The 20,921-nt window shown below is 38.1% G+C and overlaps 1 protein-coding gene across 2 annotated transcripts in view; it reads left to right on the top strand.

Annotated features, from left to right (window-relative positions):
• Nucleotides 1-4,251: 4,251 nt before the first annotated feature.
• The window catches only part of NFXL1 (nuclear transcription factor, X-box binding like 1), a 75,328-nt gene continuing 58,658 nt past the window's right edge, over nucleotides 4,252-20,921 (top strand). For both annotated transcript variants that reach the window (XR_013966310.1, XM_080795470.1), the window contains exons 1-3: nucleotides 4,252-4,865; nucleotides 7,544-7,717; nucleotides 20,799-20,908. Coding sequence is in view for 1 of the 2 variants with exons in the window: in XM_080795470.1 (XP_080651596.1) it covers nucleotides 4,682-4,865; nucleotides 7,544-7,717; nucleotides 20,799-20,908 (468 nt within the window). In the remaining variant the exon portion in view is untranslated. The remainder of the gene's footprint in view (nucleotides 4,866-7,543; nucleotides 7,718-20,798; nucleotides 20,909-20,921) is intronic.

Here is a 20,921-nt window from a genome sequence, read left to right as displayed (position 1 = left end):
ATGATAATGGTAAAATATTTATTTTAGTTTCATTTTCATGAAGTTCACATTATATATACTATTTTTATTATTCAATTCTATTTATTACTAACTAAAGGGAAAAAAAGAATCAGTTCCCTAAAGTTATATACATTTTAAGCTGACTAGAAAAACAAACTGATTATTAATTTCTCTAGTTCTCTGTCCTACATATAGCAGAAAATATTTTTTACTTATTTTGGCTGATACATCTTGCACTTTATGTCGTATCCTTTATTTCTTTTTTGTTTATTTTTGTGTTTTTATTTAAATTCAAGTTAGTTAACATATAGTGTATTATTAATTTCAGGGTAGAATTTAGTGACTTATTATTTGCATATAACAGTCTGCATGTAACATCAAGTGCTCTCCTGAATGCCCATCGGGGGATGAGCATTACCCCATCCCTCCACCCACCTCCCCTTCAGCAACCCTCAGTTTATTTTCTGTAGTTAAAAGTCTTTTATGGTTTCCCTCCCTCTCTGTTTTTATTTTATTTTTCCTTCCCTTTCCTTATGTTTATCAGTTTTGTTTCTTAAATTCCACATATGAGTAAAATCATATGGCATTTGTCTGTCTCTGATTGACTTTTTTCGCTTAGCATTAAACCCTCTAGTTCCATCTATGTCATTGCAAATGACAAGATTTCATTCTTTTGATGGCTGAGTAATAGTCCATTGTATACATACATAACACAACTTCTGTAACCATTTATATGTTGTTGGACGTCTGGGCTCTTTCCATAGAGTAGCTATTGTAGACATTGCTGCTATAAACATGGGGGCGCAGGTGCCCCTTCGAATTACTATTTCTGTATCCTTTAGATAAATACCTAGCAGTACAGTTGCTGGGCTGTAGGGTAGTTCTATTTTTAACTTTTTGAGGAACCTCCATCCTGTTTTCCAGGTGATTTTTGTTGTTGTTGCTGTCAGCTTGATTGGGTCTTATCCAGGATGTCGAGGAAAGCTGATCTAAAATGTTCACAGTGCCTGTATCAGTTAGGGTCCAACAGGAACAGAAACTACACAATGGGTTAAGTTTGATATAAAGAATGAATAAACTTTGATAAAAGAATGTCTATAAGGAAACCATATACGGTATTGTAGGGCCGAGGGGGAGTATCCAAAGAAGGAGAAGCTTGGAAGCCCTCCCCGCCCCAAAAGGCTTGTTCAGATCTTATTGGAGAAGGTATAGTTCAACTCACTGGATAGCAGAGAAGCTTGTTGGTTTGTTTTGGACGAGGCTGTTCTGCAGTTCCTCTGGAGTGCAGCTGATCAGAAGCCGGCGGGGTGGGCTTGCAGAGGGAATGGAGGCTAGGGCACAGGGGAGCTGCGTCATGCTCTGCAGAGAATGGTGGGAGGTGTAGGGCATGGGAGCTGTCGTCTGCAGAGGAAGTGGTGGCTCAGGACGCTGGAATGAGCAGGGGCCCTTGGGGCCAGTTTCCATGTTGAGAGCTCTGGCCAGAAGTTTAAATGCAGGGCCTAATTGCAGGCGAGGCAGAGGCTGGAAGGTTGCTGACTCCAATGTACAGTAAGCAGCAGGAAACATCCGCCAAAATGTAGTTCTCTCGGGCAATGTCTCTCCAGCGCCCTCTGCTGGGAAAACATAAGGTGGTGCTCTCAGAGGAGATGCTTGGAAGAGCTGTCCTTTATTACAGAGCACATATTGAAGGTGAATTGGAGCTGAGGCGGTAAGTTGATAACTGGCACAGTGTTTACTTAAGCATATGTATATTTCTCAAGGATAAGTGTATTGGGGGTATTTTGTGTGAATACTCTGGCAAAAAAGAATCCACATCAGGATAATATATCAGTAATGGACAAATAAATATAATTAAAATAAATATAATTATTTAAACAAATAAATATAATTAAATCACATTCTTCAAGTGGCTGGATAATAATATTCAGATACCTTTTTTCTATATTTATTTTAGAACTCTTTTCAGATTTGAGGTGTATCACACAAATAGTAAATTGCACAAATCAAAAATGTGTATTTTTTTTAACATGTGTACACACAAGTGAAACTACTACCTAGATCAAGATAAAATTTTCTACAACTTAGGTGGATACCTCACTCCCCTTCCCAGTTAAAATCCTCCTACCCTCATCAGAGGCAAGTACTAAACTGGCTTCTATTTCTTGTTCAGGAACTTTATGAAATTGGAACCATAAGTAAGGACTTCGTTGTGTCTGGCTTTTTTCGCTTAAAATGTGATGTCTTTGAGATCCACCCATCTTGCTATACACAAACACACATATATGCATATAATGAACATACATACATACATACATATTCATTATATGAAAGGACCACATTTATGTTTCCTGGACATTAAGGTTGTTTCTAATTTTGGACTGTTATGAATAAAGCTGCTTTCAATGTGAGTTTTTGTGGACTATGCGCTCATCTCTTTTAGGTGTAAATACAGAACAGGACTTGCTTGGTCATGGTGCCGTAGTCCTAGGTCATATTTAGTTAGATACTGTCAAACATTTTTTGGAATTCTTTAAACCAATTTCCACTTCCACCAGTAAGAGAATTCTAGTTGCTCCACATAGTTGCCAACACTTGGTATTGTCAGTCCTTTTTAGCTGCTCCTCTGAATACTATTTTTAAGAATTAAAACTAATTGGACCTGCACAATAATATTTATCAATCTTAGTATTTAATTATATTTCTCATGTTCCCTTTTGATAAACACACAAACAACCCTCTTGTTTCTTCCAAACATTATCTAAAATTTCAAAGTAGAAATAACAGCAATGGTCACTTTTGAAAATGTTCTCAATTTACCTATGCTTCTACATGATATACAATTTTTTACTGCAAAACATTACTGTCATACCGTAACAGTTTCCTAATTCAGAGAACACGTAAGATTCTTTCTGATTCCAAAGTAATTATTATGATTATAATATTATGATTATAAATCATAAATATGATTTAAATATATATAAATATATATAATATATTCATTATATATATTTATATATAATAAATATATATTTAAATCATAAATATATGATTTAAATATATGTTTATTAATCATAAATATTATGATTATAAATTTTCATTGCAGGAGAAAATTCTGATTATGAGTTACATGACTGATTAGGTCCTCTAAAAGTAACTGGAATTTTAGGTAAACATTAAATACCTTTATAGAGTAATCATATGGCACGGTGCTTAAGAATATAGGCCAGGAATCATACTAGGCAGTTGTAATTCTGACTCTGCTAGGATTTTGAATAAGAAAATCATGTCTTTGTTTCCTGATTTTAAAAATAGTATCAATGATAACAATAGCTCTATGAGCAAGGGAGGTTACTTAACCTCTCTGTGCTGTAAAACGGGAATAAACAGTGTTATCGTGAATAATTAACTAACTAGTTAATACCTGAGACACTTTGAATAGTGCCTGGCACTTAACAAATGCTATTTAAACATTAGGTATTTATTATTAATGTAGAGAAATTAAGTTGAAGAGTTGTATAAAGACTGTGTAGTTCCAAACATCAGTCAATATATTTCTCAATCCCAGACACACCCCCAATGTCGTGAACTTTACTTATCCGTATCTTACTGGAAATTAGCAAAGTCAGCTTTAGGTTATGGCTCTCAACTACTATCCTTAATATAATCTACTTTAGGGAGCTGTCAAGTAGGTAAAAATCGGCCTGCCTCAGGAAAACCTTATTGTAAACTATAAAATCTATGAGAGAGACATATCTTCTACATCGCTTTAGCAAACCCGAAGGGCGCTTTCTCCACTCCACGCACGTTTCCGCAATACTCCCCAGCTTTCTCTCCCTATTCCCGAACCCGAAGTGTTTTCATGGTTTATTTCCGTCAGTGAGAATCCTCCTGCCACCCGAAAGCCTAGGTCAGTGCTACAGCTGGAGGATGGATAGTCAATTACGGCTACTGTGACAAAATCCTGACACCCAAGTGGGTTTAAGATACCCGTGGGGAAGCCCCAGCATCCTCTGGAGTTGAGAACACAGTCTACAGCCCGCCCACCTTCCCAACCTTCCGCCCTCTCTGGGTGACAATCCCGCCCAAGTCCCACAGCACGCCGGGAATTGTAGTTTCCGAAGGCTCGGTCCAACTCAGCGCACGCGTTCTGAGCTCCTTTCGCTCCCCGAAACACTCCCGGATAAGGAAGTGGCCAATGATGCCACGCGTTCTGCGGGCCGTGTATCCGGGCTTCTGGGAGTTGTAGTCGCCGGGGGCGGGCGCCGTCGGTAAGGAGACGTAGCTTTCCTTGGGGTCTGCTACCGCAGTTGGTTCCCGGCAGGAGCCGAGGGGTCAGTCTGTACTTCCATCAGCGCCGCCCTCCCTCTGAGGCTGAGGAGGAGCTTTCCTTTCCCCGGGCGCTCCCACTCTGGCGCTGGGTGCTTCTTGCCCCGAGGTCCATTTCTCTGCCGAGTCCTCTGCCTCTCCGGTCCATCTTCAAAACCTGGGCTTAGCGGCGACTCTCCTTCCTAGTGACAGGGCCGCGACTTTCTCAAACCCGGTCCTTGCCCTGCGGGGACTTCCCTCATTACGCCCTCTCCTACTGGCTTCCGCCGCTGCCCCTATTCTCCGCCTGGGCACCCGCTGCGCTCACGCTCCTTCCACTCATTTTTTTTCCCCCCTTCCCCTTTCCTCTGCAGGGATGGAAGCTTCCTGGCGCCAGGTGACCGGGGGCCGAGGCCGAGCCCGAGGACGGGCCACCGCGGCCCCTTCTTCAGGAAATGGAATCCATCTTCGCGGCGCCGGGGGAGGACGAGAGAAGGGTTCGGTGGGCGCTGCGGGACCTGGCCCCAGCCCCAGAGGAGCCGCGACCCCTGCGGCTGCAGGTAGCTCTGCCGGGCGCAGCCCCGCGGGATCTGAAGCCCTGCAGACCTTCGTAGCTTGTGGTGAGAAGGGCTCCGGTCCTCAGTTTCACCTGGATACCTACGAGGCACTTACTAGTCCCAACTGCCTCCCCGTCCTTACTCTCATTCACTTCTGTCTTTCTCCCTGGGGAGTTGGTTATTGCCCCCACTGCTCAAACCTTCAAGGAAGCTACTCATTTCGGCATTCTAGGCAGATTCCTAGTATACCTCTTTCCTCTTAATTTTAATTACTATCGACCAGCATTACTTTCTTCTCCGGTGTTCTTTTTTGCCTGAATCCCTAGACCAAAAGTTGCAAATTGTGGCCCCGGGGTTCTGATTTAGCCTATAGTTTGGTTTGGTTAACACCGAACCATCTGAATTGGTTGCCAACGGGTTTTGTTTGTTTTTCTTTTCTTTTAAAAAAATCTCGTTAACAACTTTTTTTTTTTTTTGGGAAAATAGGGTAGTGTGGCTTTACATTTGTGCGTGGCAACAGCCAGTTGCAGAAATTCCGTTTAGGTTGGGTTTAGGCACTTCCATTTCACGTGGTCTCTCCTATCTGGGGGCCAGCTCTCATTTTCTCTCTTTGCAAGATTGCCTTAGTTTAGTAACTTTAATCGTCTATGCCCTGTAAGCACTCGAGTTTGAGGTATTTTTCTCAATTTTGGTTCCTATTCACAAATGTCCTGTCCTTTTCCTTATGTATCTTATGTGACCTCCTCTGGCATGTCATTATCCTTCATCCAAGGCTGTGTTTTAGTGGAGTCTGAGAATGCACAGGCAACTCTGAATTGTCCATGCTAATGGAGGATTGCATGAGGCCAAGGGAATAATCCCAGAAAATCATTTTATTTTTATGTTTGGAATGTGTTTTTCAGAATGTATTTTTTGAGGGGAGAAGCAAAGTTGAGCTTCTGAGTGCTTTTTCCCTAAGCTAACTTTAAAGTTAGGTGGTATTCTCTTTGCTTGGAGTTACTGGGTTTATTTTAATTCCAGTACAGTAAACATACAGTGTTCTGTTAGTTTCAGGTGTACATACACACTTCGATATGTCACCTGGTGCTCATCACCACAAGTGCATTTCTTAATCCTCATCACCTGTGTCACCCATACCTCCCACCCACCTCTCCTCTGGTAGCACTTATCACTTATGATACTGGTGATGGTGAAACGTGCAGGTTGGAGACCAAAAACAGGTTTGGTAAAGTTTCTTGGATTTTGTGGATAGTAGAAAAGCAAACATTTTTCACCTGGATAATTGAGATTTGTCTGTAAGAAATAATATATAGGAAGCTTGCTTTGTCATTTTTTCTTGAGATGATCTTATGTGGACACGTTGACAGGGTTATGGATGTTTTTATTATGTCTTCTAATTCAGCCTTTAAAGAAATGTATCCTTACATGCTGTTTTCCACATTTAATGACATATAGCGTATATGATATATATCTCTCTTACTGCACATTAAGTTTTGAGTCATAATCTTACAGTCTTACCTAATACTCAAAAGATTCCTATGTAGGCACTATGTACGTTTTCTTTCAGTTTTACTTGAAATACCGTATGACCCCCAACTAAATTGGCTGCAACAACAAAGGGAAAACATTTCATGAGGAAAATGAAAGATAAAACGTCCTTAAGTACAAACGTACCACCAAGATTAAGAAAGCTTATCTTTTGTGGCTCATCAGTTTTAAGCATAAAGTGAATTTAAGTCAGCGATATACTAAGTAGTTTTAATTAGTGAATTTAAAATCCTCTCAATATGGGCATTAATAAATTCAGATCAATTCAGTATGTTTGTGGCTCCTTTCTCAAAACTGTGTTTGCTGTTCATAAGCGTTCATTAATAGTTAGTACTTGAAGAAAATTCCCCTGGTCCTTGCCCTTAAGGACTTGGGAATATGCTATGAAGTAATCTAATTCTTTTTGTGTTATTATTTAACAAGTAAAAAAATGAGAAGTACAGTCAGCTAAAGGGAATAGTGGAAGAACGTATCCGAAATTTATTTAACATTTCTTTTCGGGATGAAGCTGCTGTAGAAACCACATTTTCCATATTGGCAACATTTTGTGTGGATTAATGTTAAATATATATGTTTTGTGACTACATTTTAATAAATGCAAAAAGTCCTTGAGCTTTCTAAGAGCAGATTATAAAGATAATGGGTATACAGTGAATCTTTGTGCAAAATCTGTGTTGGGCTGGGCCAGGCCAGGCTAGGCTGTAGTGTGGAAGAGGATTTTTGGAGAAAGCACCCAGTTTAACTGATTCTGAAGTTCTCCCAGTTGGCATGTTTCTCACCTCCTAAAAATCACTGTGATTGATTTATTTTTAATCATCCCATTTAAATTTTTATTAACGTCCTTATTTTGAGGTTGATTAACAGTTTTTTGATACTTCTTTCCTACTTTTATAATTTTTTAAATTGATTTGTTAATTCTGGTTTCTAGAACAATTTGCTGCATTTAACAGGATATTTAGCAAACATGAAAGTTTTCATTGTGGTAGTATTCTCTTTAGTTGTGTCACTAGAAACTTGAAAATACCTTTTTTTGTGCATTATAGTAAAATAGAATGCTCCAAGGAAGATTTTAAACTTATGCTTTTAGAGATCATTTTGTAGAAACGAAACTAATTTCTTTTTCTTTTAAGCAGAGCTAACGTCTCAGAGGAAATTTGAGGAAATCAAGAAGGCCAATCAAGCTGCAGCCAAAAAACTTGTTGAAGAACACTTTAGCTCTTCCTCTGAAGAAGAAGGAGATGAAGATTTTGAAGGAAAACGGGGAAAAATAGTTGCTAATACATTTACAAGTTACACTACTCAGACAGGTGCTGTATGGTCTTTTAAATTTTGGCTTTGTGTTAAAGTTTTTATTTAAGTTCCAGTTTGTTAGCATACAGTGTAATATTAGTTTCAGGTGTACAGTGTAGTGATTCAGCACTTCCATACATCACCCAGTGTTCATCCAACAAATGCCCTCCTTAATCCCCATCACCTATTTAATCCTTCTCCCTACCCACCTCGTTACAGTAATCATCAGTTTGTTCTCTATATAGTTAAGAGTCTGTTTCTTGGTTTACCATTCACTCTTCCCCCCTCCTTTGCTTGTTTTGTTTCTTAAATTCCACATATGAGTGAAATCATCTGGTATTTGTCTTTTGACTGACTTATTTCACTTAGCATAATATACTCTAGCTCCATCCACATTGTTGCAAAAGGCAAAATTTCATTCATTTTTTTTTTTTAAGATTTTATTTATTTATTTGACAGACAGAGATCACAAGTACGCAGAGAGGCAGGCAGAGAGAGAGGGAGGAAGCAGGCTCCCTGCTGAGCAGAGAGCCTGATGCGGGGCTCGATCCCAGGACCCTGAGATCATGACCTGAGCCAAAGGCAGAGGCTTTAACCCACTGAGCCACCCAGGCGCCCCAATTTCATTCTTTTTTGTGGCTAATATCCCACTGTGAATATATACACTACATCTTTATCCATTCATCAGCTGATGGACGTTTGGGCTGTTTCCATAATTTGGCTACTGTAGATAATGCTGCTGTAAACATCAAGGTGCATGTATGCCTTAGAATTAGTATTTTTGTATTAGTTGGGCAAAAACCTCGTAGTGCAATTGCTAGGTCATAGGTAGTTCTATTTTGAACTTTTTTTTGAGAACCCTCTGTACTGTTCTCTGGCTGCACCAGAGTGCATTCCCACCAACAGTGCTAGAGGCTTCCCTTTCTGCACGTGCTCGCCAACACCTGTTGTTTCTTGTGTTGTTGATTTTACCTATTCCTTGGTTTGCACTTCCTTGATGGTAAGTGATGATGAACATCCTTTCATGTGTCTGTTGCCCATCTGTAGGTCTTCTTTGGAAAAATATCTATTCATGTCTTCTGCCCATTTTTTAATTGGATTGTATTTTGTGTGTTGAGTTTTATAAGTTCTTTGTATATTTTGGATATTAGCCCTCTATCAGATATGTCATTTGCAAATATCTTCTTCTATTCCAAAGATTGCATTTTCATTTTGTTGCTGTGCAGAAGCTTTTTATTTTGATGAAGTCTCAATACTTTGCTTTTGTTTCCCTTGCCTCAGGTGACATATCTAGTAAGAATTTGCTATGGCCAATATCAAAGTTACTGTGTTTTTCTTTTAAGATTTTAATGGTTTTCTGTCTCACATTTAGGTCTTTCATCCATTTTGAATTTATTTTTGTGTATGGTGTGAGAAAGTGGTTCAGTTTCATTCTTTTACATACTCCTGTCCAGTTTTCCCAACACCATTTGTTGAAGAGATTGTCTTTTTTTCATTGGGTATTCTTTCCTGCTCTGTCAGAGATGAATTGATCATTAAGTTGGGAGTTCATTTCTGAGTTTTCTCTCCTGTTCCCCTGATCTATGTGTCTGTTTTTGTGCTAGTACCATACTATTTTGATTACCAGAACTTTGTAGTATAACTCAAAGTCTGGAATTGTGATGCCTCCAACTTTGCTTTTCTTTTTCAAGGTTGCTTTGGTTATTAGGGGTCTTTTGTGGTTCCATACAAATTTTAGGATTATATATTCTAGCTCTGTGAAAAATGCTGGTGATATATTGATAGGGATTGCATTAAATATGTAGACTTCTTTGGGTAATAGGCATTTTAACAATATTTCCAATCCATGAGCGTGGATTGTTTTTCCATTTCTCTGTGTCATCTTTAATTTCTTTCATTAGTATTTCGTAGTTTTCAGAGTACAGGTACAGATCTTTCACCTCTTTGGTTAGGTTTTTACCTAGGTATCTGACTAGTTTTGGTCTAATTGTAAATGAAATTGATTCCTTGATTTCTCTTTCTGCTGCTTCATTATTGGTATATAGAAATTCAGCAGATTTCTGCATATTGATTTTGTGTCCTGTGACTTTACTAAATTCATGTATCAGTTCTGGAAATTTTTTGGTGGAGTCTTCTGGGTTTTCTCTATAGAGTATCAAGCCATCTGCAAATACTGAAAGTCTAACTTCTTCCTTGCCAGTTTAAATGCCTTTATTTCTATTTGTTGTCTGATTACTGTGGCTAGGCCTTCTAATACTATGTTAAATAACAGTTGTAAGGGTGAACATCCCCATCTTTTTCCTGACCATAGAGGAAAAGTTCTCAATTTTCCCTATTAAGGATGATATTAGCTGTGGGCTTTTCATATATGGCCTTTATCATGTTGAGATATGGTTCTTATCCTTTCTTTTATTAATCTAGTGTATCACATTGATTGATTTGTGAGTACTGAACCATGCTTCCTGCCCAGGAATAAATCCCACTTGGTCATGGTGACTGATTCTTTTAATGTACTCTTGGATTCGATTTGCTTATATTTTATTGAGAATTTTTGCATTGGTGTTCATCATGGGTTTCACCTGTAGTTCTCTTTTTTAGTGGTATCTTTATCTGGCTTTGGTATCAGGGTAATGTTGGCCTCACAGAATGAATTTGGAAATTTTCTTCCTTTTCTATTTTCTGAAATTGTTTGAGAAGGATAGGTACTAACTCTTCTCTAAAATGTTTGGTAAAATTTGCCTGTGAAGCCATCTGGCCCTGGACTTTTATTGGGAGAATTTTTATTCCTGATTTCATTTCTTTGCTGGTTATCTGTCCAAGTTTTCTATTTCTTCCCGTTTCAGTTTTGGTAGTTTATATGTTTCTAGGAATTTATCCATTCTTCCAGATTTTGCAATTTGTTGGGATGTAATTTTTCATAATATTCTTTTATAATTCCTTGTATTTCTCGGTGTTGTTTGTTATCTCTCCTCTCTTGTTTGTGATTTTATTTATTTATTATGAATCCATTTGTTTATTGTGATTAAGTCCTTCTTTCTGATAAGTAACTAGAGGTTTATCAATTTTATTAATTTTTTCAAAGACCCAGCTCCTTGTGTCACTGATAGATTTTTTTTTCTATATCATTTATTCATTTCTGCTCTAATCTCTTTTATTTCCTTCCTTCTGCTGGCTTTAGGCTTAATATGCTGTTTTTCTAGCTCCTTTAGGTGTAAGGTTAGGTTGCTTATTTGAGATTTTTCTTGCTTCTTGAGGTAGGCCTGTGTTACATACTTCCCTCTTAGGACCACTTTTGCTGCATCCCAAAGGTTTTGGACTGTTGAATTTTCATTTGTTTCCATGTGTTTTTTTTAATTTGTTGATTTCCTGGTTGACTCATTTATTCTTTAGTAGGATGTTCTTTAACCTCTATGTATTTGTGCTCTTTCCAGATTTTTTCTTGTGTTTAACTTCAAGTTTCTTATTGCAGTCAGAAAATATGCATGGTATGATCTCAGTCTTTTTGTACTTGTTGAGGCTTAATTTGTGTCCTAGTGTGTGATCTATTCTGGAGAATGTCCCGTGAGCACTTGAAAAGAATGTGTGTTCTGTTTTAGGATGGAATGTTCTGAATATATCTGTTAAATCCATGTGTTCCAGTGTGTCATTCAAAGCCATTGTGTCGTCGTCGTTCTTCTGTTAGATGATCTGTCCACTGATATAAGTGGGGTCCCCTACTATTACTATATTATTATCAATTAGTTCCTTTGTGTTTGTTATTGTTTTATATATTTGGGTGCTGCCGTGTTGGGTGCATAAGTATTTACAATTGTTAGGTCTTCTTGTTGGATTGTCCCCTTTATTATGATATAGTATCTTTCTTCATGTTTTGATAGTCTTTGGTTTAAAGTCTAGTTTTTCCAACATAAGTATTGCTACTCTGGCTTCCTTTTAATGTCCATTTGCATGGTAAATGGTTCTCCATTACCTCACTTTCAATCTGTAGGTGTCTTGAGGTCTAAAATGAGTCTCTTTTAGGCAGAGTATAGATAGTTCTTGTTTTTCTATCCATTCTGACATGCTGTATCTTTTGACTAGTGTGTTTAGTTCATTTACATTTAGAATAATTATGGATATACATGTATTTAGTGCTGTTTTAATACTTGTTTTGTCATTGTTTCTGGAGATTTTTCTCTCATCCTTTCTCATCTTCGTCACTTTTGGTCTTTTCACTTGAAGAGTCCCCTTTCATATTTCTTGCAGGGCAGGTTTTGTGGTCGCAGAGCCCTTTAGTTTTTGTTTGTCTGGGAAACTCTTTATCTCTCTTTCTGTTGTGACTGATAGACTTGCTGGATAGAGTATTCTTGGCTGCAGATTTTTCCTATTCAGCACTTCGAGTATATCATGCCACTCCCTTCTAGCTTGCCAAGTTTCTGTTGAGAGATCGGCAGCTAGCCTTATGGGTTTTCCCTTGTAAGTTAAGGACTTCTTTTGTTTTGCTTCTTTTAAGATTTTTTCTTTATCTCTGTATTTTGCATATTTAATTACAATATGTATTGGCGTTGACCTGCTTTTTTTAAATTTTGATGGCAGTTCTCTGTGTCTCCATGTTCTGGATATCTATTTCCTTACCCAGATTAGGGAAGTTTTTAGGTATGATTTCCACAAATGTTTTCTGTCCCCTTTTCTCTCTTCTTCTTCCAGGACTCCTAGAAGACAAATGTGATTACGTTTGATGGAGTCATTGAATTCCCTAAGTCTAGTCTTATATTTTATAATTCTTCCTCTTGTTGTTCAGTTTCACTGTTTTCCGTTATTTTATCTTCTGTGTCACTTATTTGTTCCTCTGCTTCTTCGAGCCTTGCGTTCATTGCATCAAGCCTGTTTCATCTCTGATTCTTCTTTAACTCTTTTATCTCTGCTGTAAGGGTCTCCCTGATGTCTCCCATCCTTTTCTCAAGCCCAGTGGTATCCTTATGATTATTGCTTTAAATTCTCCATCAAGTGTAGTACTTAAATTTATTTCACTTAGGTCCCTGGCTGTGACTTTATCTTGTTCTTTAATTTGGGATTAATCCTCTGTCTTGGCATTTTGTCTGAGTCTCTGCCTTCTTCTCTGTTAGAAAACTCCATTATGTTCCCTTCTGAGAATAATGGCTTTATGAAGAAGAGGTCAGATAGTGAAGTGTTCAGGGCCTGGTGCTTCAGGCAGTGTGTCTGGTGCGAGCTGCATGTGCCTTGCTGTTGTGTCTGGGCTACTGTCTCCTTCTGGCCAGTCCTCTGCAGAGGCTTTCCTTGCATGCAGTGGGCAGTGTTTGGTCCTTGGCCTGAGTGTGGCAAGTTTTACTAGGTGTATTCTGGTTTGCTATTTTCAGTGAGATCTGCTACTGTTCCACTAGAACTGAAGCCCTGTAGAACTCTCTGGTCGGGAGATATGGTGTGGGCAGGGGTTCCTGCTGGTCTTCTGGGGAAGGGGCCTGCTGTGCTGGGACTGAGGCAGGCTTGACTGAGAAGGGAGTTCCACCAGAGTGCAGGCATGTGGGATGTGGTATAAGCAGGTTAGGGAGCCAGTGTTGGCCCTGTGCTGCTTACCACAGGTGGCTCTGTGTTTATACCGAGGGGCGTGACAGGGAAATGGCACCAGCTGGCTCCTTTATCCCCAGAGAGGCATCTCCAGTGAACACCACCTCGCAGGGAGCGCTCTAATAAGAGGGAAGAGGGAATAATCTCCACCTGTGTGCCCCAGGCACTCTTCAGACCACTGATTTCCATGCTGGCTGCCCAGGGGTTGTTTGCGTGCCTTCTCTACAGGAACAGTGCGGTACCCTCAGGGCTCTATCCCAGCCGGGCCTGCTGATCTTTAAAACTCCAGTCTTTATGCCCCACTGGTTGCAGGAACTCATGAAAATCAGCCCTTCTTGTTTTTCCAGCCAGTGGCTTTGGGGAAATGTTCTTATGCGTTCCCCTGTGTGTTCTCCCTCTCTCACCTTTCTCCACGACCATGGCTCCCTTTGTAACATGGGACATGATCCGTTTCTCCCCTAAACCACGTCTTTGTCCTTTTAGCTCTTTGTTGTGGCTTCTTCTCTCCCTTTACTTGTGGAGCTTATTCTGTCAGTCTTCAGGTTGATTTCTGGGGTATTTAGAATGAGTTGATAGTTATCTACTGTTTGAAGGAAGAGACGAGCCTATAGTACTCCTACTCTGCCGCCATGTTAGCTTACCCCTAAATTTTGGCTGTTTTGACATCAATGACAATATATTCTTGATTTTTAAAAAACGCCTGGAGTCTATATGGAATAGTTTTTGCATCTTAAGAATGAGCATTTTTATATTACATAGTTGAAATTTTGTGCGTTTTACAATTTTTTTATGTTGTAGAACACTCATCTTTCCAGAGAGCAAATAAAATGGCAGTGTCCCTTATAGCCTTAGAAATTCTGTATGTGTAATTGGCAAGTCATTAGAATCTGGGAGGGGGATGCCAGAACTCCCTGAAATGTGTGGGGTCAGGTTGTCCATGGTTATGGTTTGGTTGGGCTTGACAACTTTGAAGACCCTCTTAAATCTATTCTTTTTCTTTGTTTTTCGTCACATATTAAATGTGTTTTGGATTCAGTTTCATTTCTTAAGTTTCTTCCTGTATGTTGTATCTTACAACTTCTGATTTAATTGTTTTTTTTTTTTTTTTAAACAAAGTCTTCTCTGGTTTGATGTGTGCAGTATCATTAAATGTTGTTTATATCTGGGTTACTCTTAATACCATACTTGTTTACAAGTGAGAGGGTCAAATTGATGTTGCTATGAAGGATTTGGTACTAAGTATAAAAATAGAGTATTTTAAATTTAAGTGTTTAACACTTTCCATATTTTATACTTAATGTTATTATTAGAAAGAAGCTTGCACGTATTGTCAACATTAGTTGCCTCACTATTCTGATGGCATCAAGAGGCCCTGCAAACATTGTCAGGTAGATTTTCTAAGGAAGTTACCCTATCAGCTAAGGAGTTAAGATTAGGAGGCTTGAAGGCTGGCTCAGCTAGGTAGGTTGGTAAAGTGTAATCTTTATCAACTGGTTCTGCCAGGTAAGTTGATGAAGAATTACTTTAAGGTTAGGAAGTTTCTTGCTCCTAGAGGACTTTATGGAAAGTAATATTCAGAAGTTTCTTGCTTCAAGAGAACTTCACTTAAACTATTCTAGATAGTGAAAGGTTTTATTTTTAAATAGGAAATTCAGTACTGTAACTCAGTATTTCTTCCTACTATTTAAAAAATTATCATTTATAAGTTATTAATTTTTTTATAAGTTATTGACTTTTGGTCTGTTTTTCATCTTGAGGTGTTAAAGCAATTTTTCTTACGTTGTTTTTTGACCAATCCATAAATATTTTGATTCTTGTTCCTTTTTGTTCTTTACTTTGCCTATATCAAAGTAAGGAGATCTGATGATTTGATTTAGGAGCAATAAATGTTAGGGTCATGAGGTGTTTCCCATCTTACTTCAGTGGATTAAACACCAGAACTTTGCCAAAGAGGTTCTTTTCTTTTTGTCTCAGCCCAGCCTTTGTACTTTCATGACCCTTCTCTCGAATTTCAGACTTTTATGGTCAACTTCCTAGTGGGTGTCTTTGTCTTGTTGGGCCATGGACGCATCAAACATAGGTTGAAAGATAACTTATTCTTTGTTTTGGTTACCTGAATTAGTAGCACCACTGTTTTCCCAGTCACCCACCCAAGCCAGAAATCCGGGTGCAGTGGCGGTACAGACATAGCAGTGTGTGTTTCAGCCAGTACCAACCATCCTCCCCTCTGCCCATGGCAGACATCTCGTCAAACACTGCATTCTTTCCTTTGAATGCTGATGTTCATGTTGACATTCACATCAACATTCAACAAGGCTTTTAAAAGCGGCACAATCTAATTGTCACCAAGTCCTGCTGAGTTTTATTTCCTGAGTTTCTTAACTACCCTTCCTCTCCCCACATACTGTTATTGCCTAATTCAGTCCCCTGCAGCCGCTTAATATTTGGATTAAATTCAAATAACTTTATGAGGTAGATACTACTATTGCTGTTATTACTATTTTTGTTACTATTTTAAAGATGAGAAAACTGAGACAGAAATAGGTAATTTGCTTAAAGTTGTTTTTTGCTTTATCTGCTATAACTCCTTTTAACTGGTACTTCAGGCTTCCAGTCTTGGCCTCTGTGGGCTCAACTTTCTTCAGTTGCCAGAGTGATCTTTTTAGAATGTGACTAAAGATGCTAGGCTAGCCACTATGACACCTTAGGCAGTATACTTAATCCTGCAGCCAAACTTGAATACAATTTTCAAAGAAATTTTAAATAAATTTTATAAATATAAAGTTGCACTTTATGTTGTTAAAACCTATTCCATCATGTTCCCAAATTTTATGTGCTAGCTGTTAAATTAGGTGAAATTTAAAATTATAAATTTTATCCAGTTGACCTTTGAACAACATAGGTTTGAGCTGTGCAAGTCCACTTACATCTGTATTTTTTTCAATAAATGTAGGTATAGTACTATAAATGCATTTTTTTAATGATTTTGTTAATAACTTTTTTTTCATTTGTTTCAGATTTTTATTTAAATTCTAGGTAGTTAACACATATTGCAGTACTGGTTTCAGGAGTAGAATTTAGTGATTCATCACTTACATATAATACCCAGTACTCATCACAACTAATGCCCTCCTTAATCCCCATCACCCATCTAGCCCACCCCCCTCCATCAACCCTCAGTTTGTTCTCAGTAGTTAAGAGTCTCTTGTGGTTTGCTTCTCTCTCTCTCTTTTTTTTTCCCTTCCCATATGTTCATCTGTTTTGTTTTTAAATTTTAATTTTTAAAATTTTGTTTTTAAATTTTAATTTTTAAAATTAAAAATTTTAAATTTTAAAATTTTAAATTTAAATTAAATATGTGAGTGACATATGGTATTTGTCTCTCTCTGACTTACTTCACTTAGCATAATACACTGTAGCTCCATCTACGTTGTTGAAAATGGTAAGACTTCATTCTTTTTGATGGCTGAATAAATGTATTTATGTATTTTATTGTATATATTCCATTGTGTATATATATTGCATCTTCTTTATCTATTCATCAGTCATTGGACATTTGGCCCCTTCCCTAGTTTGGTTGTTGTTGATACTACTGCTCTAAACATTGGGATGTATGTGTCCCTTTGCACCTGTATTTTTGTACCCTTTGGGTAAATATCTGGTAGTGCAGTTGCTGGACCGTAGGGAAGCTCTATTTTAATTTTTTGAGGAAACTCCAGAGTGGCTGCACCAGTTTGCATTCTCACCAACAATGTAAGAATGTTCCCCCTTTCTCCACATCCTCTCCAACATCTGTTGTTTCCTGGGTTGCTAATTTTAGCCATTCTAACAGGTGTGAGGTGGTATCTCATTGTGGTTTTGACTTGGATTTCCCTGATAATGAGTGACGTTGAACATCTTTTCATGTGTCTGTTAGCCATCTAGGTGTCTTCTTTGGAAAAATGTCTATTTATGTCTCCTGTCCATTTCTTAACTAGATTCTTTGCTGATAACATTTCATATTCCCTAACTTACTTTATTGTGAGAATATAACATGTAATACATATAGCATACAAAATACGTATTAATTGTTTCATACTCTTAGGCTTCTGGTCAATAGTAGGCTACTAACTAGTAGTTAAGTTGTAGGGGGTCAAAAGTAACATGGAGATTTGTGACTGCGTGGTTGTCTAAAGGTCAGCCGTGCATTTGTTAAAGCCCACAGTGTTGAAGAGCAAAGTAAACACACAATAGGATTCTTAAGTCTGCTTTTAAGGATACTCTTTAAACTTCAGGGATTATTTAAAATAAAGCAGTTGTCTTTAATAATTTTATAATACTTTATAGTTTGGGAAGTGATTTTATATATATTTTTAATATCCTGAATTTATGTTTATGTTATGGTAGAGCAAGTTTTTCTAAGTGCTTGTTTACTTACTGGTAGAGAATTAGCCAAATGTCCTACTTATTTAACTTTTCTCTTTGGTGACTCAGATTTTGATTTGAACCATTTTATTGCCGTGATAGCTAGTGCTGTTAGTCTACTTTTGTTGGAGACTCAGTTCCTCTATTGAGGAATCTTTATTATACTAAAGACACATAGGTTTATTTCTCTTACACTAAAGTGACTCAGATTATTGCCTTGTTGGTGTCATATGCTTTTGGGTAGTTTTCAGGCTTTCATTTTGCTGTCACCTGTTATTTCTTCAATCTTCTTGTAGTAACTTTTGCCACAGCATAGTGTAGTGGTTAAGGGAGCTCACTTTGCAGTCTGACTGAAGTTACTTAATTGTTCTTCCCTCAGTTTTCTCATTTTCTCTGTAAAATAAAGATTAAAAATAGCTCATTTCATCCCACTGAAATACAAAAACCTACAGTGCCTACCAAATAAATGCTCAGTAATTGCTTACAGAAAATTACAGTTTAGTGATATTTTCTAAGAAGTTCTAGCTACTTTTTTAAGTGGAAATAATGAACACAGTTTAACGAAACAAGTTGATTATAATGCAACAACCTCAGGATCATTTCATCCAGTGAGTTTTCAGTAAGAATATGCTGTGTATCCTGTTTTCTCCTCTAGGATTTTGATGGATTCCTGTCTCATCCATTGAGGTCTTTCATCCATTTTGAGTCTATTTTTGTGTATGGTGTAAGGAAATGGTCCAGTTTCATTCTTCTGCATGTCGCTGTCCAATTTTCCCAACACCATTTGTTGAAGAGACTTTTTTCCCCTGGACATTCTTTCCTGCTTTGTCAAAGATTAATTGACCCTAGAGTTGAGGGTCCATTTCTGGGCTCCCTGTTCTGTTCTGTTGATCTGTGTGTCTGTTTTTGTGCCGGTACCTATAGTCTTGATGATTACAGCTTTGTAATAGAGCTTGAAGTCTGGAATTGTGATGCCGCCAACTTTGGTTTTCTTTTTCAACATTACTCTGGCTATTCGGGGTCTTTTCTGGTTCCATATAAATTTTAAGATTATTTGTTCCATTTCTTTGAAAAAAGTTGATGGTATTTTAATAGGGATTGCATTAAATGTGTAGATTGCTCTAGGTAGCATAGACATTTTCACAGTATTTGTTCTTCCAATCCATGAGCATGGAACGTTTTTGATTTCTTTGTATCTTTCTCAATTTCTTTCATGAGTACGTTATAGTTTTCTGAGTACAGATTCTTTGCCTCTTTGGTTAGGTTTATTGCTAGGTATCTTACGGTTTTGGGTGCAGTTGTAAATGGGATCAACTCCTTAATTTCTCTTTCTTCTGTCTTGTTGTTGGTGTATAGAAATGCAGCTGATTTCTGTGCATTGATTTTATATCCTAACACTTTACTGAATTCCTGTATGAGTTCTAGCAGTTTTGGAGTGGAGTCTTTTGGGTTTTCCACATAAAGTATCATATCATCTGCAAAGAGTGAGAGTTTGACTTCTTTTTTTGCCGATTCGGATGCCTTTTATTTCTTTTTGTTGTCTGATTACTGAGGCTAGAACTTCTAGTACTGTGTTGAATAGCAGTTCTTCCTAGAAACATTGCCAAGGGCAAGGGAAACAAGGGCAAAAAATGAGCTATTGCGACTTCATGAAGATCAAAAGCTTTTGCACAGCAAAGGAAACAGTCGACAAAACCAAAAGACAACTGGCAGAATGGGAGAAGATATTTGTAAATGACATATCAGATAAAGGGCTAATATCCAAAATCTATAGAGAACTTATTTATCAAACTCAACACCCAAAGAACAAAGAATCTAATCAATCAAGAAATGGGCAGAAGACATGAACAGAAATTTCTGCAAAGAAGACATCCAGATGGCCAACAGACATACGAAAAAGTGCTCAACATCACTCGGCATCAGGGAAATACAAATCAAAACCACAGTGAGGTACCACCTGACACCAGTCAGAATGGCTAAAATTAACAAGTCAGGAAATGACAGATGTTGGCAAGGATGTGGAGAAAGAAGAACCCTCCTATACTGTTGGTGGGAACACAAGCTGGTGCAGCCATTCTGGAAAACAGTATAGAGGTTCCTCAAAAAGTTGAAAATAGAGCTACCCTACGGCCCAGCAATTGCACTATTGGGTATTTACCCTAAAGACACAAATGTGATCTGAGGGGGCACATGCACCCAAATGTTTATAGCAGCAATGTCCACAGTAGCCAAACTATGGAAAGAACCTAGATGTCCATCAACAGATGAGTGGTTAAAGAATATGTGGTGTATATATACAATGGAATACTATAGAGCCATTAAAAAACCTGAAATCTTGCCATTTGCAATGATGTGGATGGAACTAGAAGGTATTATGCTAAGTGAAATAAGTCAATCAGAGAAAGACAATTATCATATCTCTCTGATATGAGGAATTTGAGAGGCAGGGTGGGAGGTTTTGGGGGCAGGGAGGGAAAAATGAAACAAGATGGGACTGGGGAGGGAGACAAAACCATAAGAGATTCTTAATCTCAGGAAACAAACTGAGGGTTGCTGGGGGGGGTGTGGGGGAGGGATAGGATGGCTGGGTTAGGACATCGGGGAGGGTATGTGCTATGGTGAGTACTGTGAATTGTGTAAGACTGATGATTCACAGTCCTGTACCCCTGAAACAAATAATACATTATATGTTAATGAAAAAACAAAGCAAAACAAAAGAATGTGCTATGTATCAACACACATTTATACTTACAATAAAGAGCTCTGCTGAGCTTAGACTTTGCAAGTTCTTTCACTTTGCTTGTAGGTATGCTTTTTCTTGTAACTTGACATCCTGCTGCCCTTGCCCACATCTCTGCCCCCCACCAAAGTTGTTAAGGACTGTACAGCAATAAAAGCAAGTATGTTCTCAGAGAGGGCTGATGTACTGTTTTTGAATTAAGGACATATGATCTAATGCATGGACTTTGTGACCTCTTGGCAGCTCATTGGTTGCTTTTTTTTTAAACTTCTCATTTTCAGCTGTATATCGAATAATTGATAATGGCTACAGTTCTCACTGTGGTGCTATTAGTGAGTCTGTGTTATTTTCAGATGTTGCTTAACATGAGTTTTTGATTTTTAAATTTCAAGATGGAGATATGCGTGAATTAGAGCGAACAAGACAGTATGTACATGAGGCTTTCCAAGCAGGGGCTATGACATGCTTAATTTGTATTGCTTCAGTGAAGAGAAACCAAGCAGTAAGTTCTTCCC

This window comes from Martes martes (assembly GCF_963455335.1).
Source record: "Martes martes genome assembly, chromosome: 2".
In the NCBI taxonomy this organism is placed as follows: Eukaryota; Metazoa; Chordata; class Mammalia; order Carnivora; family Mustelidae; genus Martes; species Martes martes.
The sequence above is the reverse complement of the archived record's forward strand: the minus strand, read 5'-3'. Positions and strand labels throughout refer to the sequence as shown.